This window comes from Balearica regulorum, chromosome 1, assembly GCF_011004875.1.
Source record: "Balearica regulorum gibbericeps isolate bBalReg1 chromosome 1, bBalReg1.pri, whole genome shotgun sequence".
Classification (NCBI taxonomy): Eukaryota; Metazoa; Chordata; class Aves; order Gruiformes; family Gruidae; genus Balearica; species Balearica regulorum.
This window is the reverse complement of record NC_046184.1, coordinates 148,389,162-148,409,799: the sequence shown is the minus strand read 5'-3', so window position 1 is coordinate 148,409,799 and position 20,638 is coordinate 148,389,162. Positions and strand designations below refer to the sequence as shown.

At 39.5% G+C, this 20,638-nt stretch overlaps 2 protein-coding genes across 2 annotated transcripts in view; one reads left to right on the top strand and one right to left on the bottom strand.

Moving 5' to 3' along the window:
* SLC67A2 (solute carrier family 67 member 2) lies at window positions 1-9,634 on the top strand. The gene is made up of 6 exons (XM_075738753.1): window positions 1-175; window positions 2,192-2,279; window positions 3,589-3,632; window positions 4,920-5,049; window positions 5,602-5,811; window positions 6,356-9,634. The coding sequence occupies exons 1-6, from the start codon at window positions 2-4 to the stop codon at window positions 7,144-7,146; spliced, it is 1,437 nt and encodes a 478-aa protein (XP_075594868.1). The 5' UTR covers window position 1; the 3' UTR covers window positions 7,147-9,634.
* A 5,757-nt stretch (window positions 9,635-15,391) lies between these two features.
* SLC9A2 (solute carrier family 9 member A2) overlaps window positions 15,392-20,638 on the bottom strand; it is a 33,384-nt gene continuing 28,137 nt past the window's right edge. Inside the window, exons 10-12 of the mRNA XM_075738740.1 lie at window positions 20,214-20,345; window positions 18,229-18,319; window positions 15,392-15,986 (exon numbers count right to left, since the gene is read on the bottom strand). Of these exons, the coding sequence (XP_075594855.1) occupies window positions 15,616-15,986; window positions 18,229-18,319; window positions 20,214-20,345 (594 nt within the window). The 3' untranslated portion in view covers window positions 15,392-15,615. The remainder of the gene's footprint in view (window positions 15,987-18,228; window positions 18,320-20,213; window positions 20,346-20,638) is intronic.

Here is a 20,638-nt window from a genome sequence, read left to right as displayed (position 1 = left end):
CATGCCCAGCGCCGCCGCCTCCGCCGCGCATCCGGCCGCTACGGGGCGCGGGCCCGTGGCCACCGGTGGCCGGATGGAGGAGGAAGAGGAGGAGGATGGAGGCCGGGGAGCCGCGGGGAGCCAGACGGCGGCGTCCGGCCGTTTCGTGCGGTGCCTTTACGCGGTGGGCTTCCTGGTAAGCGGGGAGGCGCTGGGGAAGGGCCCTGGTGCCCTTCCGGCGCGGCCTGGGACAGGCGGCCGTGCCTGAGAAGGAAAATCCGGCCCGCCGCCCGGCCCCACGGCTCCGGGACAGCCGTTGGAGGGGCCGTGCTCCAGTCAGAAGTGGGGGGCGGCGGCTCCGGAGTGGAATAGCACAGGGCAGCTTATGGTTATTAGAGAGCTTTTACTTGAAATACCAGTGCTTGGTGCAAACTTAAAACAAGCCTACACAGAACTCTCCCACCCCCCCAGGAAAACCTGCCTTTTCTTAAAAAAACCACCAAAACCAACAACAACAAGAAAAAAACCACTATGCAACCCCCCCAAAAAAACCCAAAATAAAACAATCCTTACTGAAAGACCATAGTGTATAGACTATGGTCTATTCTGTAGTGATTCATGAGGCTTGGGAAAATGTCATTTAATTAATTTTCAATTAAATGGGATAACTTGGAAAATGAATACAAAATGAGTGCAAATTTGCAGTGTGAAATGTAGCTATATATCCACCTGTAGGTTGGGCAGTAGAAACAGTCTAGTTGGTTTGGGTCCTGGAACGAATATTCCAGGGAAAGGTGCATTAGAACAAGCTTGGCATCTTTGCTCACTCTTAAACACCGTGGTTCTCCAACCCTGTGCTACCTTGTTGACACCAAGCTGGAGTACACGCTGAAATCAACCAAGCAGTGAGTGCCCTTTTAGAGGGCATAGGGTGTGATGAAACATCGTAATAAAGAGCTGTTGCCTGTGATGCAACCTTCCTGTAACCAAGCAAATACAACGTAGTTATCATTCGATGTAGAAATTATAGGTGGAATGAGAAAGAGCTACCCATCTGGGATAGTGGTTAATGGGTCTTGCTCTATCTGTGTGCCTATGACAAGTCCAGTTCTGCCAGGGTGTATTCAGAGACTTGGCCTTTTTAATGTCTTTATTGATGACCCTGACAAGGCCATTGAACCTCTCTTCAGGTTTGCACATGACACCCAAGATGTTGTTATTGAAGATGTTTGTAAGTCAGGTGCGCTGTTTGCTCGTGCTGATGTATTTAATCATTATTCTGACCTTGTAAGTCTCAGTTTCAACTATCAAAAGACACTTAATGATAGACTGTGAGAATTTACTTAGTGGTACACATTGTTACAGTTATTCAGGCTTTGGGCTAGTCTAGTTCAGCTCAAGCAGTCACTCATAAAAGGTGATCTTGCTCCAACAGACCTTCTGTAAGGTTCTGCTCTGATGTAGGACGCTGCATGCTGTGCCAGATAGTAGTAGTGAAAGAACTACTGGGTCAGTGGGGTTAGCTTAACAAAAGATAAAAAGTCAAAAGGAATGAGTAGGAGATCCTTGTACTGTTTAGGATGGGCAGTGTCCTTTGCCCTCCTCTTATAAAACATTTTTCATTTATGCTTTGCTTTTTTCTTTTTTTTTTTCATGTTTCTGTCTTTTCACTACATTTCTTAAGTTATACACAAAGGCGATCTGCAGGTAGGTTTAGATCTACCATAGCTTCTTCCCTATGGTGGTTGAGAGTTAAAATACTGTAGATTTTCCAAATGTACTCTCTGTGCATGAGTAAAAAGTATTTTTAGGTGATTGAAATTACAGACCACTTTGAATTTAAAATACTGGTACCAAGTACTTTTCTTGTTAAACAGATAAAGTTACACATTAAATATTCCTTTAATATATATTAAAGTATATATATTCAGAATGATTGTATCTGGAGGGGGAAAGGGGATTGCTGTTTTCATAGTTTTAACTCCTCTGTGAGGCAATCCTTTATCTTTCAGTTTATGCGGTTTTGTAATTTTGTACATACTGGATGCATTGTAGAGGTTACAACATACCACATTGGCTATGAAAAATTTTCTTTTAATCTTGTGTTTATATGGAAATAATATTTTTTAAAAATCAGTTATTTTTTAATAATAATGTCAGGTTTTTTTTAAATCAGTGTTAGTTATTAAAACCTTTCTTGCCTTCTTTTCAGGATTTATTTGGTGTGAGCATGGTTGTTCCTTTAATGAATCTTCATATCAAATCTCTAGGAGCAAGTCATACAGTTGCTGGAATAATAGGTGGGTTGCAGTACTTCACTGATTTACCAAAGAATAAGATAATGTGAACTGGATTATGCTTTACTGCAAATTGGACATTGTAACATAATTCTTCCTTGCTAGTAGCATAACAAAAAGTAAGGCCAATTTTCTAAGTAAAATTGTAAGGGCAGCCATGCTGTGTTAGACCCAAAGACCTGTCCAAACTTGCATACTTGACAGTAGTCAAAAGCAGGTGCTTGGGAAAGAGCATTCCTGGAAAGAACAAGGAAGTCTTGCAGTGATACTTGTACAGATGCTTTTCCAGCATCCAAGAATTCACAGCTCAGCAACTTTGGGAGCCAGAGGTATTGCTTTTAGTTTTATTGTTATTTACAGGCTTTGCAAACAGTACTTCTGCAGCTGGTTCTCCTGAGCTTTCCAAAGGCTGTGATTACTCCGAGTTTGATTAAATTCCTTGCAATTGTCTTTTGGCAAAATATTTATCATCTTTAAGGAGTGTTTACAAGTAAATTCTGAAGGTTTGGAATTTTATCTTAAAAATGAAGCACCAAGATGAAGTTCTGTGGTTCTAAAGCTCTTACTTATATCGTATGGTACTGTTTATGATTTGTAATGTTACAAGTATGATATTCTTTATAGCTCCATGTGGTTTGCATGGGCTCTGTTACTTAGTTTTTTATTACCTTGGGTTTTTATTTTGGATGAAATTCAGCACTTTTCATGAAATAATTCGGGTTCTGGTCTGAGTTGTCAAGAGTATTATTTTAAGCAGCAATTCATCAAAAGTATGTTTTCATTTCAACAGTCTGCTTTGATTTTTAACTTTAAAAAGAAACGGGGTTTTGAGGTGTGTTCTTACAGAGTCTGGCAGATGTTTCTCTGTTTCTCTTTGCTTTTTCTCTTCTGTTACTAACTGCTGCTAAACTCTTAGCCTCCAGAATGGAAGACTAGTGTCTGTGGTTTGTTCAGGGCTTCTGTGGTGACTTGTAACATGTTGAAGTGCCAAGTGGAAAGTAATTAGAGCCTCCCGGTAATGAAATTCTCTCCTGATTCTGAGAAAGCAACTATAAATGGCAATGTTTAATACATCATACAAAGCAACATCCTTCTTCATTACATAGTTCTACAAGTTTTTAGCAGAAACTATTCTCTTGGTTATGTGCTAAGCTCCACCCTTGGTTTGTCCCGCTCCCTCTTCCTATTCTCCTAGTAAATTATTCCCAGAGTTTCTCTCATGTTTCATCATTGAAAAAATTTGGCAGTTTTCATTAAAAAAAAAAAAAAACAGTTTAATTTTTAACATTGGTGTTTTACTTGTTTGTTTTAGGATCTCTCTATGGTATAATGCAACTATTTTCCAGCACATTTGTGGTGAGTTCTAACACTGCATTCCTGTTGGTATTTCTATGGATTTTAGGGGAAAAAAGGATGAGATTAATAATAGTTTTTCTTGAAAATTTTAACATGTTTACAGTGTTCATATAAGCATTTTTCGTTGGTGGATCCGGTTTTTAGTTTGTGTGGAAAATGTTTGTTTCATTTATAGGGAATTACCAATTTTTTTCCAGAACTAAACAGAATACAGTCTTCAGACAAAAGCTAGAATCCAGATTTGGGGTCAGTCGTACATTACACAGGGTTCTCTTTAGTGTTGGTGCTAGTAAAGCGGTTTTCTTCACTACAGTTGCCTGTCCAAAAAGCAGTCTCACGAGTCAGCTTTTCATAAGCCTGTTATCTAGAGTTTGCTTTCCCTGCTTAATGAATAGTGCCCTGTAATTTGCCATATGGCCTAAATTCATGCATTATGCCTGTGAGCTTTGTTTGGGTTTGTTTTCTGTTAGCTTCTGATTTTTTTACATTCTAATCTAAGCAAGAGTGCAAAGGCTAAACATGAAGGCTGAACCTCTTGAATGTATGCTTTACCTATCGATACCTTAGATCCCTATATTTAGATAGGAGCACCTTTAATATTACCCTGATACCTCCTAGCCTTCAAGACAGCGGAGTTTGAGCATCTGATGAAAAAAAACCTGTTTCAGCGTTTGTGATGCAGGCCACCTGGGATAATTTGCTTCTATAATCTTGTGGCATTTTCTGTGAACTGCAAGACTATTACCTACTTTCTTAAAAAACTTCCTGTTTGGAATCAAGCTGATTTATAAGCATGCTACATGCAAATTTACTGGTTTCCCTTCTCATAAATACTTCCTACTTGTCTGCGCTCAGATGACAAACTCCTCATAGTGAAGATCGTTCCTTTTCGGATGCTCAACAAGTGTCTAGTACACAGCAACCATTTTTGCAAAGAAATATTTGTGGTCAGTTGTGGTAACATTTTCCGGGGGCCCCTACTACTAATATTTCATGGTGCTTATTGCAGGACTGTATTTTTAAAAGAGAGACTTTTTTTTTTTAAAAAAAGCTGTATGCGTGACATTAAATAGAATGATAGTTTCAGCAGGTGCACTGCTGGCATGGCAGAACTCTGCTCGTCAGTTCCAGATTTTGAACATGTAGGAATGTTGTGTAATAAGCTTATTAAGCTTTCACTGACAGTCCTTTGATCTCTTTTCTCAATTTAATTTAGAAGTACTGATGGTTCACTGTACATAGTTAAATGTTATAAAAAGTTAATCTTAGTTTCCTGCTTTATGAAAGGGTTGCTGGAGTGATATAGTAGGAAGACGGTATTCCCTGCTTGCTTGTATTCTTCTCAGTGCACTGGGTTACTTCCTTCTTGGAACATCCACCACTGTGTTCCTGTTTGCCCTTTCTAGAGTCCCCGTAGGTGAGTAAACGCTTGGCAATTTGCATTTTAAATTCCCTGTAGTAAATAATCAAATATTGCATTATTAGTATTCCTGCAGGATGCTTGCCCTTCTGTGCTCTTCTTTTGCCACCTACCAGTCTCCCATATGAATTTGGTATGTTACAATCCTGGAAATCTCCATACTCAGCAAAGTTGGTACAGAGTTATGTTCACAAGCAAACAAACCATTCCTACTCCACCATTACCCACTCACAATTTCCTGGTTTAGGGGCTGGTTTATTCCTAGTGTGGTCCAGCACTCAGCTAAGTTACTTTGTCTTTCAGTAGGGCTGCAGGAGCGCTCCTTCAACACAGATCCGTGAATAATTTTAATTGTGAAGTCCAAATCCTTGAACAGCCAGGATGATGGTTGTGGCCCACCGTGCTGCGTGACTCTAGCATCAAGGAATTTATGGTTTATGGAATCTTAAAAATAAATTTTGAACATTGATATTTCAGATAGCTTTTATGATTTTAAAGCTTTTGGACTGAACAATACATGTTTATTATTGTGTTTATGTTATGTTGTAGGTATTTTCAAACACACACTCTCCATCTCTAAAGCCCTGCTTTCTGACTTGGTTTCTGAGAGAGATCGCCCATTAGTGATGGGACGCTTCAATGCAGCCTCTAGCGTGGGCTTCATTCTGGGGCCTGTTGTTGGTGGCTACCTTACAGAGTTGGAAGATGGCTTTTATCAAACGTCTTTCATCTGTGCCTGTATCTTCCTTCTGAATGCTGGTAAGTTGTATGTCATATTTTGCATCTTGGGTTCCTTCATTCCTCACTTTTGTGGTTTTATGCCATTTGTAAAACCTGGAATTGGTGGTGTGTTTATCATCTATGGCGTACGTGTTCTGTATACTGATACTACCCTTTGAATTTGAGCTTGTGTGGAAGGGTGGGAATTTTGAAACAGTTAACCTCCAGATGCTTCTCCTTTGTATTGTATATATCGCTTCTACATTCAGACACAGGAATAGGAATTTTTCATGTGCCCAAAGATGAAGACTGGAAATCAGAATTTTGGCTTTAGCCTTTAGATTTGTTTATATATTGCAAATGTGTCACCTCAGTATTTTCCTTCCTTGCTCTCACCACACTTAAAATTGAACTAATACTGTGAATAACACTAGACTTAATCTTTGTAATTTTTTAAAGTGAAATGGTTGTTAAAGTCCTGTTTTGAATTGTGATCTTTACACTGAGTAAACTGTTGCCATCAGACTAATATCTTGCACTTAAAGCAATTGAATGAAACCAACTAATTTCTTGATCTATATAGGTCTTGTCTGGATGTTACCCTGGAGTGAAGAAAACACTGGCAACAGGGAACACCAACAAGGCAACAAAGAAACAGGCAGTTTCTCAGCAAAAGCAAACCGTGACCTGCACTTGAAATCAACAACTAACGGAGCTATGGCAAGCGACAGTCTTTTCCAGTCTCCATGGATCCAAGTTGCAACAGTGCTGAAAAGGATTAAAGGAATTGCGTGCTCTGATCTGTGGGATATATTTTTAGTGCGGTTGCTGATGTCTGTTGCTATACTACTGTACTATAATAATTTTAGTCTGGCCTTGGAGGAGAGATTTGGCGTGAAACCCTTGTTCGCTGGATACCTGATGAGCTATAGCAGTGCCCTTGGAGTCCTGGCTGGTTGTCTGCTCGGACCAATAACAAGACTGTATCAGCACAACACTTACAGACTTTTGTTGCACTCCAGCACTCTGACCTGCACGTTGATTCTCCTGTACGCGTCAGCGCTGAGCATATGGATGGTCGTTTTGTCTTCCACGTTCTTAGCTTTTTCCACTACTATAGGTCGGACTTGTATCATTGATCTTGAACTGACCATTGGTGGGAATGAGGCCAGCGGTACGCTCCTAGGTGTTGGACAGTCCGTGACATCAGTGGGTCGTATAGTTGCCCCACTCCTTTCTGGAATTGCTCAGGAGTTCAGTCCTTGCGGCCCTCCAACTCTAGGGGTTGGACTAGCTTTAGTAGCTATTCTGATAATGAACGCAAACAAAGAAAAATACTGTAGCCGTGGAAATGTTAAGTTAAAAAATCCATAACTGCAAATGTGGATTGCAGAGAGAAGTATCTTACAGGAGAGGCAAAGTGAATCAACCTGGGGTGGTGCTTACCCCTGCCAGGCTAGTACAGTAGGAACAGGATCTTTTAAGAGGGCATATTATGTTCACGTGGAGTCAAGTACATACAATATTTCTGCTGCAGGAATGTTAACTGTGGACAAAGGTTATTCTAACTGGTACCGCTAGAACACTTGTGAGAGGGACAGGTGTTGCTGTATTCTACGGGACGGGATTTTTTTAATGGATTTTTAACCTTTTTGGAGGGGAAGAGAAGAATATAATGAAATACACAAATCCTGCTTGTAGCTCACATTTGAAATGGTGTTTAAATTGATGGATTATTAAAAGACAGAAATTGATTCTTATTATTTAATCAGAGGTGAATTTTTGTTATTTAATCAGGACAATTTGCAATATAGCTCGTTAGCCTTAATTTCTTATGCTGTGGTCTGCTGCCATTTGTCTGCTGTGACAGTAGCTTAATTAACAGAGTGTTTGCTTATGTGATTTTGTAAGCATACTTTGTCTACAAAACTTGCTGCGCAGCATGATTAGGCACTTCGGGGTAGCCATCGAAACCCTGCTGATTCCTGGTCTTTCCCAGATAACAGGATTGGGTATATGCTGACTTCATGTATTAGAAGGCCTAAAATGGACAATTTTAGAATAATACAGGCTCATTCAGACTGAAACTGAGACTGAGTGTAAGCTTTATTGAAACTTAAACTGGTGGTTTCTGTTTAATAATAACTTCTACTGAGAAGCTTTGTCATAAATTATTTGTTAATATTTCCTGTGCAATTTTTTTTTTTTACCTTCATTTTAAGAATAAATTTGCTGCTTAATTCTTTTGAATGACTGTAAAAGTGTGCTGGAGCAACTAGCAGTAGTTCATAGATCTGGATTAATGCATTCTCTCTCATTTCTGGAGGCATAAGTGACATTTCAGTGACAAGAGAAAAACTTTATTTTTTGGTATTTTAGTCTTCATGTGTCTGCACTGCTTAGGGAGTGAGAGGTTACTTTCAGAGCTATACTGAGAGTTGTAGCACTCTCCTGTGCTAGTTACTGTTCAAGTTCATATTACTTGCCAGTCACCACTGTTTGTATTTCATTGGAAACGTGAAAAATGTATTTTGCACTGATAACATTCCATATGCTTTTCCTAGTATTACCTGATGAAAGTACAAAGTCAGCTATGTATAATTGTTGGGGGTTGATTAAAAACAATTTAGTTATCTCCTTGAACAGATCTGTGCAAATAGCGTTGCTGCTTCAGGAGAGTCATCGATGGTGTTTTGCTTTTTTTTCTTCTTCTTTTTTTTCCTCTTCTTAACCTTTTCTAGTGCCTGTTGTCATTTAAATCCTTATTGAAACCGCAGTGATTCCAGTGGCAGCACCATGGGAATATTTATAGAATTCTAAGTTGTTTTAATTTTATATATTGACATAATGAGTGTGCGTCTTACTACTGCTATGATTTCGGTACATATCCTCAGAGTTCCTTATTGTAATAATCTGTGTTTCATTTCTCCCTAGGAACTTGAGGCATTTTCAAGTGTCTTGTCTTGCTTGGTAGATGCCCCAAAACATTCTCGCCCTAAATTTCCTATTTTCTTTCTTTTCGTCTTCTAAAAAACTTTCTATTTGTTTTACCTAAAACCACCCTTCTGTAAGTCGGGGACTTCTGTTTTGCAATTATAGCAAGGAGTAAAGGAAAAGGGTAGAAAAAAACACTCAAAAATGAATATATATGAAAGATTTAGTAGTTTTTACTATACTTTTTGATTATATAGAGTAATAGATAACATTTACCTTTCTAAGTTGCTGCACTGATTAAAGCTGAATTCTGTAAATACTATAAAATTCAGTTTATACTAACGTATAGAGCTGCCTGAATATTGCTTTTCTGCTTATAAAAACTTCAAAACTTCACTGCTTTTGTTTATATGTAAGTGAAAAATGTGCTTTCCACAAACAGCAAATATTTTTGGTTTATTTTGAAAAATAGTTCTCCATATATGCTAAATAAAAATGAAATTAAATAATCAAATTGAGAAATCTGTGGAAGGCTGCATTCTCAGGGACATGTTGCAAATGATGTTACAGAAGAAAAGTTTTTTACTTGTAGGCCAAAATGATTTCTGAAGTGCTGCAGAAACATTTCTTCTTTGTAAAGCCTCAGTTAGAAAAGTTGCCCTATTTTTTTTTTTCTTTTAAGGAATAGAAATAAAATGAAGTGACATTCCACATCATATTGTCACTGTGTTTTTTCCCCTCTTCCTCTGCTGAAACTCTAGCACAAAATAGAGATGTTCAAGTCAGTATGAAGTGCAGATGTTTTTGTGTTTGTTTTTCTTTGAGCTGTTCCTTACAATGATCATTTGAATCAGCCTACTTTTACCATAAAAGGCACAGGAGCCAATGATTCAACCAAGAAGTGGCTTGACAGTGAATGAAAAAGAAGAAGGAAAAGAAAATAAAGAACTTACCCGTTTTGAGATGGAGTGCTTAAAGCTACTGTTCCTAGTGCCTGGAGACCATGTTTGGATCCCCTGTGTTGTCTCTTAGTTGCCACAACTGTGCAAGTTCAGAGAGTGATGAGTAAATGACATCCCTGAGGCTGAGGAGGTGTGACTCCCCCTTTTAAGTTGGGGAGGAGCAGTTGCAGCTATTTTTGGCTACAGTCTAGTGGGCTTTACTGAATTTACTCAGCAGTTTCTGAAATCCAGTTGTGGTACCGGAAGACTCTGACAAACCAGAGATCTGAAGGTGGACTAAAAAAGTTTCTACCTGCAAATCACTGCAAATTAACCTTTTTCTCTTGCTTGCTGTTACTTTAGGTGTGGGTTGGTTTTCCTGGGCTTGTAAGCAGGCTTGGGGTTTTTTGCTTTTTACATTTTGAAATTTTCACTTTTTTTAACAGTGACTACTTTTTTAACCTTTATGATCAGCTGACGTTGAAGACACTGTCTACAACGTAGTAGTTTATTTCTGTAAAGCAGCTGGTATCATACCATATGTACTGATTTTGTTGCTTTTAGATGAAGCAGATGTGAATTCCGTGTTGGTGTACGCTGCATACATTCAAAGAGATCCTTTAAAAACATACCAGTTCTGCAGATTTCAGTTTTTTGTCGTGTTTTATTTTCTCTGAATTTACTCACTGCAGCACCATCACAGAGGTCAGTACTATTCTCATTTCCTGAGAACAGGTTGGTTATTGAGCAGATAATGCAGCAAGGACACAGGACAAGCGTTGCTTACTAACTGGCTTGCTCATTACCTCAAGCACTCTGTCATGACATCGCTTTCTAGCTGATGGGAGCCTCTGTGGGTATGTTTGGGTGCTGCCAGCCCCCATTTGTTTATGGGTGCTGTGGAATACTCCTGGGTAAGTGATGCTTTATAGCTTGGAGCTTTGGGATTTGAAAACCCAAGACTTGACTGTGCTGTTAACTGCTATAATTCTGAAGACTCATTCACAAAGAGCTGATCGTGAATCTTGTAAGGGAGTACATTGGAGCCTGAACTTTTAGAATCAAATGATTGTGAGTGGAGCTCGGCCTTATTATAAAAATGAAAATTTGTAGAGCTTGTTTTTAAGGGAAGTTTTGAAAAATTTCTGTGTTAACTTACAAGGAGAAATAACCCCAAATTTCCAGTTATTTTTAATCCTATATTAGCATGAAAGAACTATTTTTAAGATGTGCTACATCATAGGCACTGCTCTTCCATTCTGTCAAATTTGTAATAAATAGGAGGTCTTAGATACGGGGGGGGGGGGGGGGGGGGAAGTAAACTGGGGTATTTAAAATGCCTTTTCCTTTTGTGGCAAAACCTTACTTTTTGAAACAAAGCCTATGGTAATTAGGGTGCTGTCATAACTCGCAAATCACAACTGTAAACCCGAGCAAGTTTCAGATCATGAACCAATGAGACTCACCAGAGCAGCCAGTGTAACTATCACTTTTCCTTCTGCAATCCTAGTCCCTCATATGCCGTCAAATCTCAGAGGATAAAAAGGCTTCCAAAGCACATCAGCGCTGTACAGAAACCGCATCAGTGTTTGCCTACTTGGGAGAGCAATGATGCTAACCCAACCTTCCATTGTGTTGTCCTATTAGAAGATCAGTCTACCACCTGCAAGAATAATTCTGGTGGAGAAGATTCTCCAGTGGCTCAGCACAATATCCAAGAGGGACAATTTTCAGCTCCAACTTCAGATAACTCCCAAATGCTAAGGTTCCTTCAAATGTTCACAGAAGAATTAAGCTGCCTTTCCTTTTTTATTCTTAAGTAGGTCCCCATTTAGCTGGCCTTCTAGTAAACAGGCCAAGAGGGAGATAAAACCCTTTGACTTGCAAGTTGTAAAACAGCTTCCTCGTGGTGGTTCACACCACTGACAGTGTCAAACACAGCTGCAAGTTTGTCTAGAAAGTACAAGTTACATCATGATCTGCTAAAAAGATAAAAAAAAGACTGTTAGTCCTCCTATCTCTCCTGGATTTAAATAGCACCTGAATCAGGTGAGTTAGGTAGTCCTTGACTTTTCTCTCCACTGTGTCCTACAGCAGTTCCTCTTTCTCCTGCTTGCATCATGTTTCCTGGACTGAGCCTCCCAACTGTCGTTGGCCTGGCTGGGGCTGTCTGTTGCAGATGACGTGTTTTAAGCATATTCACAAGCGTATTTTTATAGGATCAGAGCTCTTGTAGTACAAAGCATTCCTCCAGCCAATTTCAAAATCCTTCATCTTTTCTTCAGGAGCTGGGGGATGTTGGCAAAATTTAGATAATGTTGGAAATGGTGACCAGCTGAACCATTTCTTGCAACATCAGCCTTAAAATGTTGCTGGTCTCTGGACTTGGTGGACTTGGCATCCCTTGAAAAAGCCCATACAGGCTGCAGGGTGTTTGCTCCCTGAGACCCTAAGATACTCTTCATAGCAGCATGCATGTTATTTTGGCCAAATTTTTAACTTTGTTTCTCTATGTGATTTCTATGTGACTTCAGTGGAGAAGGATATTCTAAAGTTTCCAAATTGTTATGCCTCATGGTTTTCTTTTGTTAAACACCTGTGGTTTCAGTGGAGCTTGCATTATACTTTAGTACCAGGTAGGACAGCCCTTAAAATTTCGTCTCTTATGGCAAATTATTCTCATTTTCAAATATCTGCTTAAAACAGATAATTGGATGTCTATCTACTCTCTTGCCCTTGCTATACCTACTTTCTTACCCTAGTTGCTTTCGATTTATGGACCTCTCAGCAGCTGAAGGGGAAAAGAAATTCACAGAATCCAATGTAACATATATATTTTCCTACTGTCCCTAAACTGGACAACTGGGCATTGTGCTTCCTCACCAAGGCATTAAATGTTGATACTACAGAGTGTACTAGGGAGTCCATCTGGAAACAAAAAATTTGTATATGTGCATTTGGCGAGTTTCCCAGTCACTGCTGAAGATGCAGTTTCCTGAAAAAATGAAAAACATGTTCCTGGTCAATACACGACTTTCCCCATCAGATGGTGCTCAAGCACAGATTTATTGGGCATTTCATTCTCCAGCGGACAAACTCTTTGATATAATATGAAGGAAAAGTCTCCTCTGGAAACTGAAGTTAGATGGGCCTTTTAGAAAGATGAAAAAGTGCTATTGAACTTGTTTTTCCTTTGCAGGGGGTGGGGGTGGAAGCAAGAAAGGCAAACCTCTGACGCAAACCAGAGCAAGAGCTGAATGAGAAGGGCTACCTGGAACACAGCCTGTGTTGCCTGCTGCTGTCATTGCTACTGAGGAGATTGCCCAGGAAAGCAGTTCCCAGAGGTGATGAGGGCCTGACCCAGCAGTGGTGGAAAAGAGCCCAAAAAGGGTGGGAGGAGCAGGAGCGAGGAAGGGAGAGAGCACTTGCAAAGAGACAGAGTCCCAGAAAATTTGTGATTCTGCTTCACAGTGTAACCATGCTGGAGATCTGCCTCGATGCTTGTATTCTGTGGATCTCAAAGTGCTTTGGAAACATAACAATGTGCTAGCATGTTTTGAAGCATCAAGAGCTCAAGACCACATTTCATAAAAAGGACCTCCAATTTGATTTGCTTGTACAACGGGGCACCCACTTGAAGTACCAATGATCTGAGCATGCACTGTACTAAGGGACAACCAGCAAAGCACTAAGGTTCCTGAAACCTGCGTTCAGTATTTAAAATTGTGCCATAAAACATGACAACCATTTGAAAAAAAAAGGCAGCTTTCCCCAGATACAAGTCAATTGCTTGGTCATTACCAGCACATGAAAGAGAGCTCCACAGGGAGTAAACTAAATGTTGATGTGCAACATTTCACATTTATTTATTTGGTCAGATTTCAGATGGGCTTGATATAAAACACCTAATCTAAACAGTCTGAGCTGCAAGGAGGACACGGTTTCAAAACTAAAATCCAAACTTAAGGCTTCTTTCTTATTCAGACATGATCCTGATAATGCAGTGACAGAGTACTTGCTGACAATTTTACTGATGGAACATATTTACCAGTTGAAAGAGAAATTCAAATTTGTTTTTAAAGCTTCCTGGGTTTGTTTGAACCCAGTTTTATTTACAAACAAGAGATGATCATTAAAGGATAGCTAAGTATTGCCTTCCACAAAAATCACGTGTTGAGATTAGCCATGAACGTTTGAGATTTCTAGGGTTCACATAGCCATCCCTCTGCAGCTTAGACTTTGCATTTGACACGCAGCAGAAACTTCCATAGCTGGAACAGAGAAAAAAAGACTAAAAAACCTGTCCCAATAAAAGAGTTCAGGAAGGTTTAACATTTCAAATACATACATGAAATGAATATTTTGAAAAAGCTGTTAGAAGAAGGAAAGTCTTAATCCCCATTTATAAAATTAATTTATCAATCCCACCCATGAATCTTTGAAAGAAATCTACCCAGTGACTTTAAAAGGAAATTCTGATTTTTAATAGTTCTTTCAAAACAAGCTTAAATAAAAAAGGAATCTTATTGCCCACAGATTTAGAAATGTGCTAACGAAAAAGAAAAGTTATGATTTCACAGTGTACATTCTTCAATGAAAGTTATCAATCTTGTAACAAGTAGAAAGAAAATGATTTCTGCATTGTGCTGAAATGTGTATCTGTGCTAGAGCAAGCTCAAAACTTAAGACAGATTAAGTGGGACAGAAAGTGCAAATTCCTGAGAGCTACAGTTAAGTATCATTTATTTTAATGCACCCTCCCTTCCCGTATGCACTCAAATGGCTGCCATTTACGCTGGGATGAAGAAGTCCGTGTTTCTGGTGGGTGTTATTAAGGTGCACAGTGACTTCAACTGATTCCAGGGCCCCACTGTGCTATTTTTCTGCACAAACAAATCAGATGGAACATTTTTGCTCCTTGGAGTGCATAGCTCAGACAAAGAAAAGATTATCTTTCCCCTTTTACAGATGAGGAAACAAAAAGTAAAAGAAGCTGAGCAGGGTCACAAGCATGAGTGAACGAGCTTTCATGAGTCTTAGTGGTCCCTGACTCAAACAGGAGACTGCTTGCCTTGTCTACATGCAGCGCTCTGCAACTATTCTACTGCCGTGTTTGCACTGCAACCAAGAAACTAAGGTGCAAAAGCGATTTCGAATAAGAACGTTATTTATCTGCTTGAAGTTTTCTCTTTTTAGGGCTTTTAGTGTCCTGCTAGGTGCTCTTAGCTCTTGCTGACATTAGTGAAAGTCAAGATTTCCTTTGGTGATCCTCAGTAGCTTTCAAAGGTTACATATTGCCAAAAATTCAGAATGTAAAAATTCAAGCTATTCAGGTCTTGTCTCTGTTGCAACTCCTCTCTGTAAACTGTATTTGCAATTCTGCTCCTACAGCTTGTTCCTTCTCTTCTTCCTCTTTTTCTGCATCACAGCTCTTCGAACAAACTGGGCTTCAGGAATATATTTATTCTTCTTATAAAGTCTATATGAGAGGTGCTTTGTGCAATTTTCAGTGTTACTCATATTAAAGCTCTAGTTAAAATAAGTATTATTTGATTATAAATAAAATCTGAAATGACACAGAATTTTTTTAAGAACCCATTCATCACCGGACTTTCAACAATGCTTTTCAATGGATAACTGGGTATTGAACCTGCATGATTTGATTCCACAAGAGATGATGCGATAAGGCACATTTCCATCCTATCTTAATAGTGGAAATAATGTAATTAAAGCACTGCCATAAGTTATTTATAAAAGAGATTTTTTTTTTTTATGTCTTCAGCTTTGCAATTGCTCCAGTATTCCTTTCACTTAGTTAATGGCATTGACTTTACCCAAATGGAAGTGCTTAGATCCACATAGAGGCTTTTTTTTTTTTTTTAATGGATCCCATAGTCTGATCAGATAGTTTAGAATCCTAATTTGATACGCCCATGGTTTATTATGAATAATTCTCTTTTTGCTATGTTCAGTACGTCTGGTTCTCGGGCTTATTCCTCTGCCTTTCCCCTTGCGATGCCTGCCTAACTAACCGTGGTGGTGGCATAGGTCTTGCTGACCCATGGTCTGCAGTCAAGTCTTCCCTGCTCAGAGTGCCAAATCTTGGTCTCGTCAGCAGCGGCTGCCTGAACCCAATGGATGGCTGAGGCAAGGCGCTCGGCTCCTGCTGCTCTCCTCGGCCGTCCTGGCTCCCGTCAACTTCATTCTTCCACTCCACCCTAAACTCAGGAGTTGGCCTCTGCTGTCTCAGTCTCTGGTCTCTCAAGATTTTCCCTGCTCTGGGTCTTAGATTGAGCACTGTGGTAGCGGCATCCATCTCAGAGTCACTGCTGTCACCCACTGTTAATTGAAAACAAAATTAAAATTTTAGGTGCAGAATATTACTCTTTCAGGAATATTCAAGTAACAGCACACTGAGCACTAGCAGCCGTAGAAGAAAGTTTCCCCATGTTTCCTAAATTCGATGCTTTCTGATTAGACCCGGTAATAGACACTTAACTCTGTCAGGACAGACAATAGATTTGACTTAGAAACATCCCTCCCCTCAAAACTGCAATTTTTAGAAAGCCCGCACTCAGCTGCTCCTTAATCTCCAAGCACCCCCTTTTTGAGTCGACATCTGCCCAGTTCTGGCTCTGGACATGGAAAAACCTGTCTCTCTCTGAGCTACTTGGAGTCTAGTGCCTGCTTATGTCCAAGCTGGATACAAAAATGAGATTTCTCACCCTCATATCCCATGAAATCTAATCTTAGAGGCATTTCCAGAGCACGACATGTACAGGGGCTCTAGAAACTTGACTTTGGGAAAGGAGCATCAATACTCCACCGAGCAAAGGATCTCCCAAGGTCAATGTACAGATGGGTGGAAACATCCTGTCCTTAATACGCCTGAATGATAGATATCAAAGAAAATCCACAGGGCAAATCTCACAGGATGCAAGTGCTGCAGACTCCTTCACCTCCTCACAGCAGGGTAGAAAATGGTCACGGGAAAGCTGGCATAATCATTCAGAGAATGCTCTTAAATGATCGCTGTCAGGTAAACCAAGCTGGAAGCTTTCTGGATGTGTACATGTGCATATATTTTCCCCAGCAGAATTCTTTTAAATTGATTAATGTCTTCATCAAAACTTGCACACTTCAGTCATTTGATAATCATTTTAACAAGCATTTATGAATGCCTTAGATTCGTTCTTAGACCTATGTCAGATATGACTTAACCTGGTCTAGTGGAGGGTGTCCCTGCCCCTTGCAGGGGGGTTGGAACTAGATGGTCTTTGAGGTCCCTTCCAACCCAAACCATTCTATGGTTCTGTGAAATATATTAAAGCAAAGAATTGCGTATTGTGCAACTGTCATAAGAACAACATCCATTAGTAGCCTGTATGTTATTTCTTTTAAAAAGGTGAGGAAGGGGTCAACAAAATATATCACCACATAATTGTCCATTCACCCAGATAATTATATATCAAGGAAGGTCTTCATCAGACTGTGTTTGCAGGCTTTCTCCCCCCCCCCCCAATATGTCAAATAATATATTTTTTGATAATTGAATAATCTGGAGGCACATTTCCTCTTTAATTCTAGGTGACAGTAGGTGACCTCTGCAGACATAACTAAAGAATAAAAGTCATCCTACATTCAGGACAGCAAAGATGTAATTATTAACAGACAAAACCATGGTTTATTTCTAAATTAATTTGGAAGAGTGGGAAACTAATTGTGGTGGGGATCAGGACATTTTTGTGACTGTAGAGATTTAATCTTCCCAAAAAGAGATCTCAGTGGTTGCTTGTTATGAAAGGAAATGCTCCTGAGCATGGTATGAGCATGGTATAAGCATGGTAATGCAACCAGTAATAATCAAAAGTAATATATAGAATTGGGCAAAGTTTTCACATCAAATGGTTGTCTTCCTCCAGATTTTTAAATTTTCTGTTAGAATTCAAGAACTCCAATATAAAACATTTGTGAGTTTAGGCAGGGAAAAAAAAAAAAAAAAAAAGACATTTTGGTTGTAAACCACAGCATTTTGAGACATTCTTCATGAGAACTATAAATCAGACCTCATGCCCTCATTCTCCTCTCTGGTTTGGTTCTCAGGGTAGTGTCCTCTACCCTGTCCCCAGTGAGAAAAGAAACCAAATAGGCTCATAATCCAAGAGGGAGATCTGGACGTTATGGAACACAGGCAAGGAGAATGAGCCATAGCAGTGTTTCTGGTGCAGACGTGTTCCAGGCTGCTGCTTGCCCACATGAGGAGATGTGCTGGGAGGACTACACCACTACAGCATTGGAACTGAGAAAGCCCTGCAAGACTCTGCTTGCTGTGGCATTTCACTCAAATATCTCCTTTAGGACTCATTGCTTTTAATGCTCTAAGACCCCTGCTAAATACCCAACACCTAGAAATAGGCTATGAAGTTATTAACTCTAGAATGCAAGCGTGTGTACGTAAAATATTTAGCATTTATTTGAAAACTAATATGCTGATTTCTCCATGTCATCCCTGGAAAACTTTCCTTCTACATAGGCAAAATGACTGCAGCATAGTAAGAGACAGCAGAAAATATTTCATTACCTCTGGAAGATGTTTTATTTCGCACTCGTAGTTTCTCTGGGAGTTTAGTGTTTTTAGGAAGTGAAAGGAATCTTTTTGTATTTGCAGCAGCCTGCGCGCAAAGAAATATAAGAAATGTTGAGCTACTGCAGACTGAAGTACCTGCATGATGTATGTTAAGATACACAACTGAGGCTTGAACGGGTTTATGTAGCTAAAGGGTTGGAGAGTAGTTTGGGATTAGCTAATATGTGATCTTTTACTACACACTCAAGTTAATGCTGATTGCTGGTTGAGGTCTGTGCTAACTAAGGTAAAAACTGAGTAATATCTCAAGCATCTTAATCAAAGGAAAGCCTAGTGATATGCCCTCTGAGATCAAAGTTAATAAATGTATGCTCTCTAACCTCAACCTTACCTGTACGGGTTTTCCTAAGGCAGGCAAATGCTGCAAGCATGGCATCACTTCATGCTACTCCAGTTTGAAACTTTTTATTAGTCAGCTGCAAAAATTAGGTTGAGACTGAAGCTTGGGCACATGAACTAATCTGTATTCTGATCCTGCAAGCGCTTTATACATATAAATGACTTGATACAGTTGACTAGTCACACTGAAACTGATGGGGAAGTTAGGCATCAGCGTGATCATTTACCAGTTCAGGGCATAAAATCCTTGTTTTCCCAAGACTGAGCTCTAAAGGCCCCGGGAGCAGAGCACACCTCATACTTCCTGGAACATGAGTGGTACTTTCCAGGAGAGGTTGCTTTTTTTTTTAAATTCAGAAGTTTCTCAAGGGCATCCTTTCTTACATTTGTTACAAAGATTTTTTAAACCTTTACAGTCTACTTGTTCTTCTCTGCTTGTGCTATTCACTGTTGCACACTCAAAGGGAACCTGAAAGGAAATTTATTTTCCATGAGAGATTTTTCCTCTTTGGATATTGTTGTGTTGCTCAGGACCACTATGCTTGCCTCTGTGGTGGATTTATCTAAGGATAATTATTTTAAAATTTACAGCCTGTGCATTTTAAAAGCTGTCAGACGCTCTGTTTCTTTCCCTACCCCAAAAATGTCTCAATCCTGCTGAGTCTCTTCATTATTCCACCTAGTAAATAATTTGTTTGTATGACAACATATGTAACTGTGGTTGAGAGGGAAAAAAATCATTCAGGAACAGACTTATTGTGACAAACCACAGTAGCCCTGGCAATGATCACAAATGATATATAGCACTTATTGGAGACATCATTCCAGTCTCAGCTGCTGAAGAATAACTGTATCAATGAAGACAACAGTCACTAAGTATTCCTGTAACACAAAAATACATATTTATAGGATGGTTAATTTCCCTGATACCTAAACCGGAAAGATTATTTGGGGGATCAGCTTCCCTGCTGAATCAGTGTGCTCCATTCAAATATAGTCTGACGTTCACAGTGAAGGTATTGCAGGATTGCCTCAGAGAGCCAAATATTATCATGCCACAGCATTTCTTGGTGGCAGAAGGGGTTTTCCTATTCAGGTTGCAAAACCTGAAGTCCTGACTATGTTTTATGAATACTAAAGAGCCTACAACATTTTTCAAATTAAGAGCTCACTCTGACTGACTCAGTTAAAAGTTCTCCTTCCCATATTTTGGAGCATACTGTAAGTAGTTTGTCTATCTCAAAGTCATTTTTGACCTCGATCATCCTCACTTCATCAAAATACTGATAGAGAATACTGACCATCCCTTAGAAGTACACTGCGTACAGTGTACTGTTCAGCTCCTCTGAGATAAAATTATGGCAGCGCATCCCACTCCCATATAAGACTGAAGCTTTGCTGAAGGGGTCAACACAAATTAAGGGGCCCATGTATTGCAACTCAAGGTGTTAGTGTGACATTAGATGTACAGTTGTCTTCCAAATTCAGGATTTATTTTTCCTGCATATCAGAAAGCTTTTTTCTGCATGGCATTTAGCTACAAAGAACTGCTTTCTATAAAACAACCAACATGTAAGTACCGGTCTTTCTCTTGACAGGCTGTTAGTTTTCCTCAGGCTCTCCCTAAGGCTGTGCCGGCGACGGATCAGAATTTCTTTGGCCTGCTTTTCATTTGCATCTGCAGCCAGGCTATGTCGGTTATATGACATTGTCTGAAATATAAAAGCAGTGGTTACATTCTGAAAAGCATAATGTCAAATGTGTTGAACTATAAGCACAGTGCATAATAAAGTGCTTGCTTTATGTTTTAATAAGCAGCATGAATCCTTGTGAACAAAATCATATTGCAGATGATTAAGAACAAGAACAGTAATTACGCCAGCATTTTTTTAGTCAGCTGCTTCACAAGTACCTGTTTTGTTTGTTGTTTTTTTTTTTAACCTGCTGATATTTATAATGAAAGATAAGTTGGAAAAAGCTGGCTCAATACACTGTTTACCCCCAC

Excerpts from the sequence above, each read along its gene's own strand:
- SLC67A2 (XM_075738753.1), top strand. The coding sequence starts at position 2 with ATGCCCAGCGCCGCCGCCTCCGCCGCGCATCCGGCCGCTACGGGGCGC. Across the intron at positions 176-2,191 it reads TTTACGCGGTGGGCTTCCTG|GATTTATTTGGTGTGAGCAT; the intron begins GTAAGCGGGGAG and ends CCTTCTTTTCAG. Across the intron at positions 5,050-5,601 it reads CCTTTCTAGAGTCCCCGTAG|GTATTTTCAAACACACACTC; the intron begins GTGAGTAAACGC and ends GTTATGTTGTAG.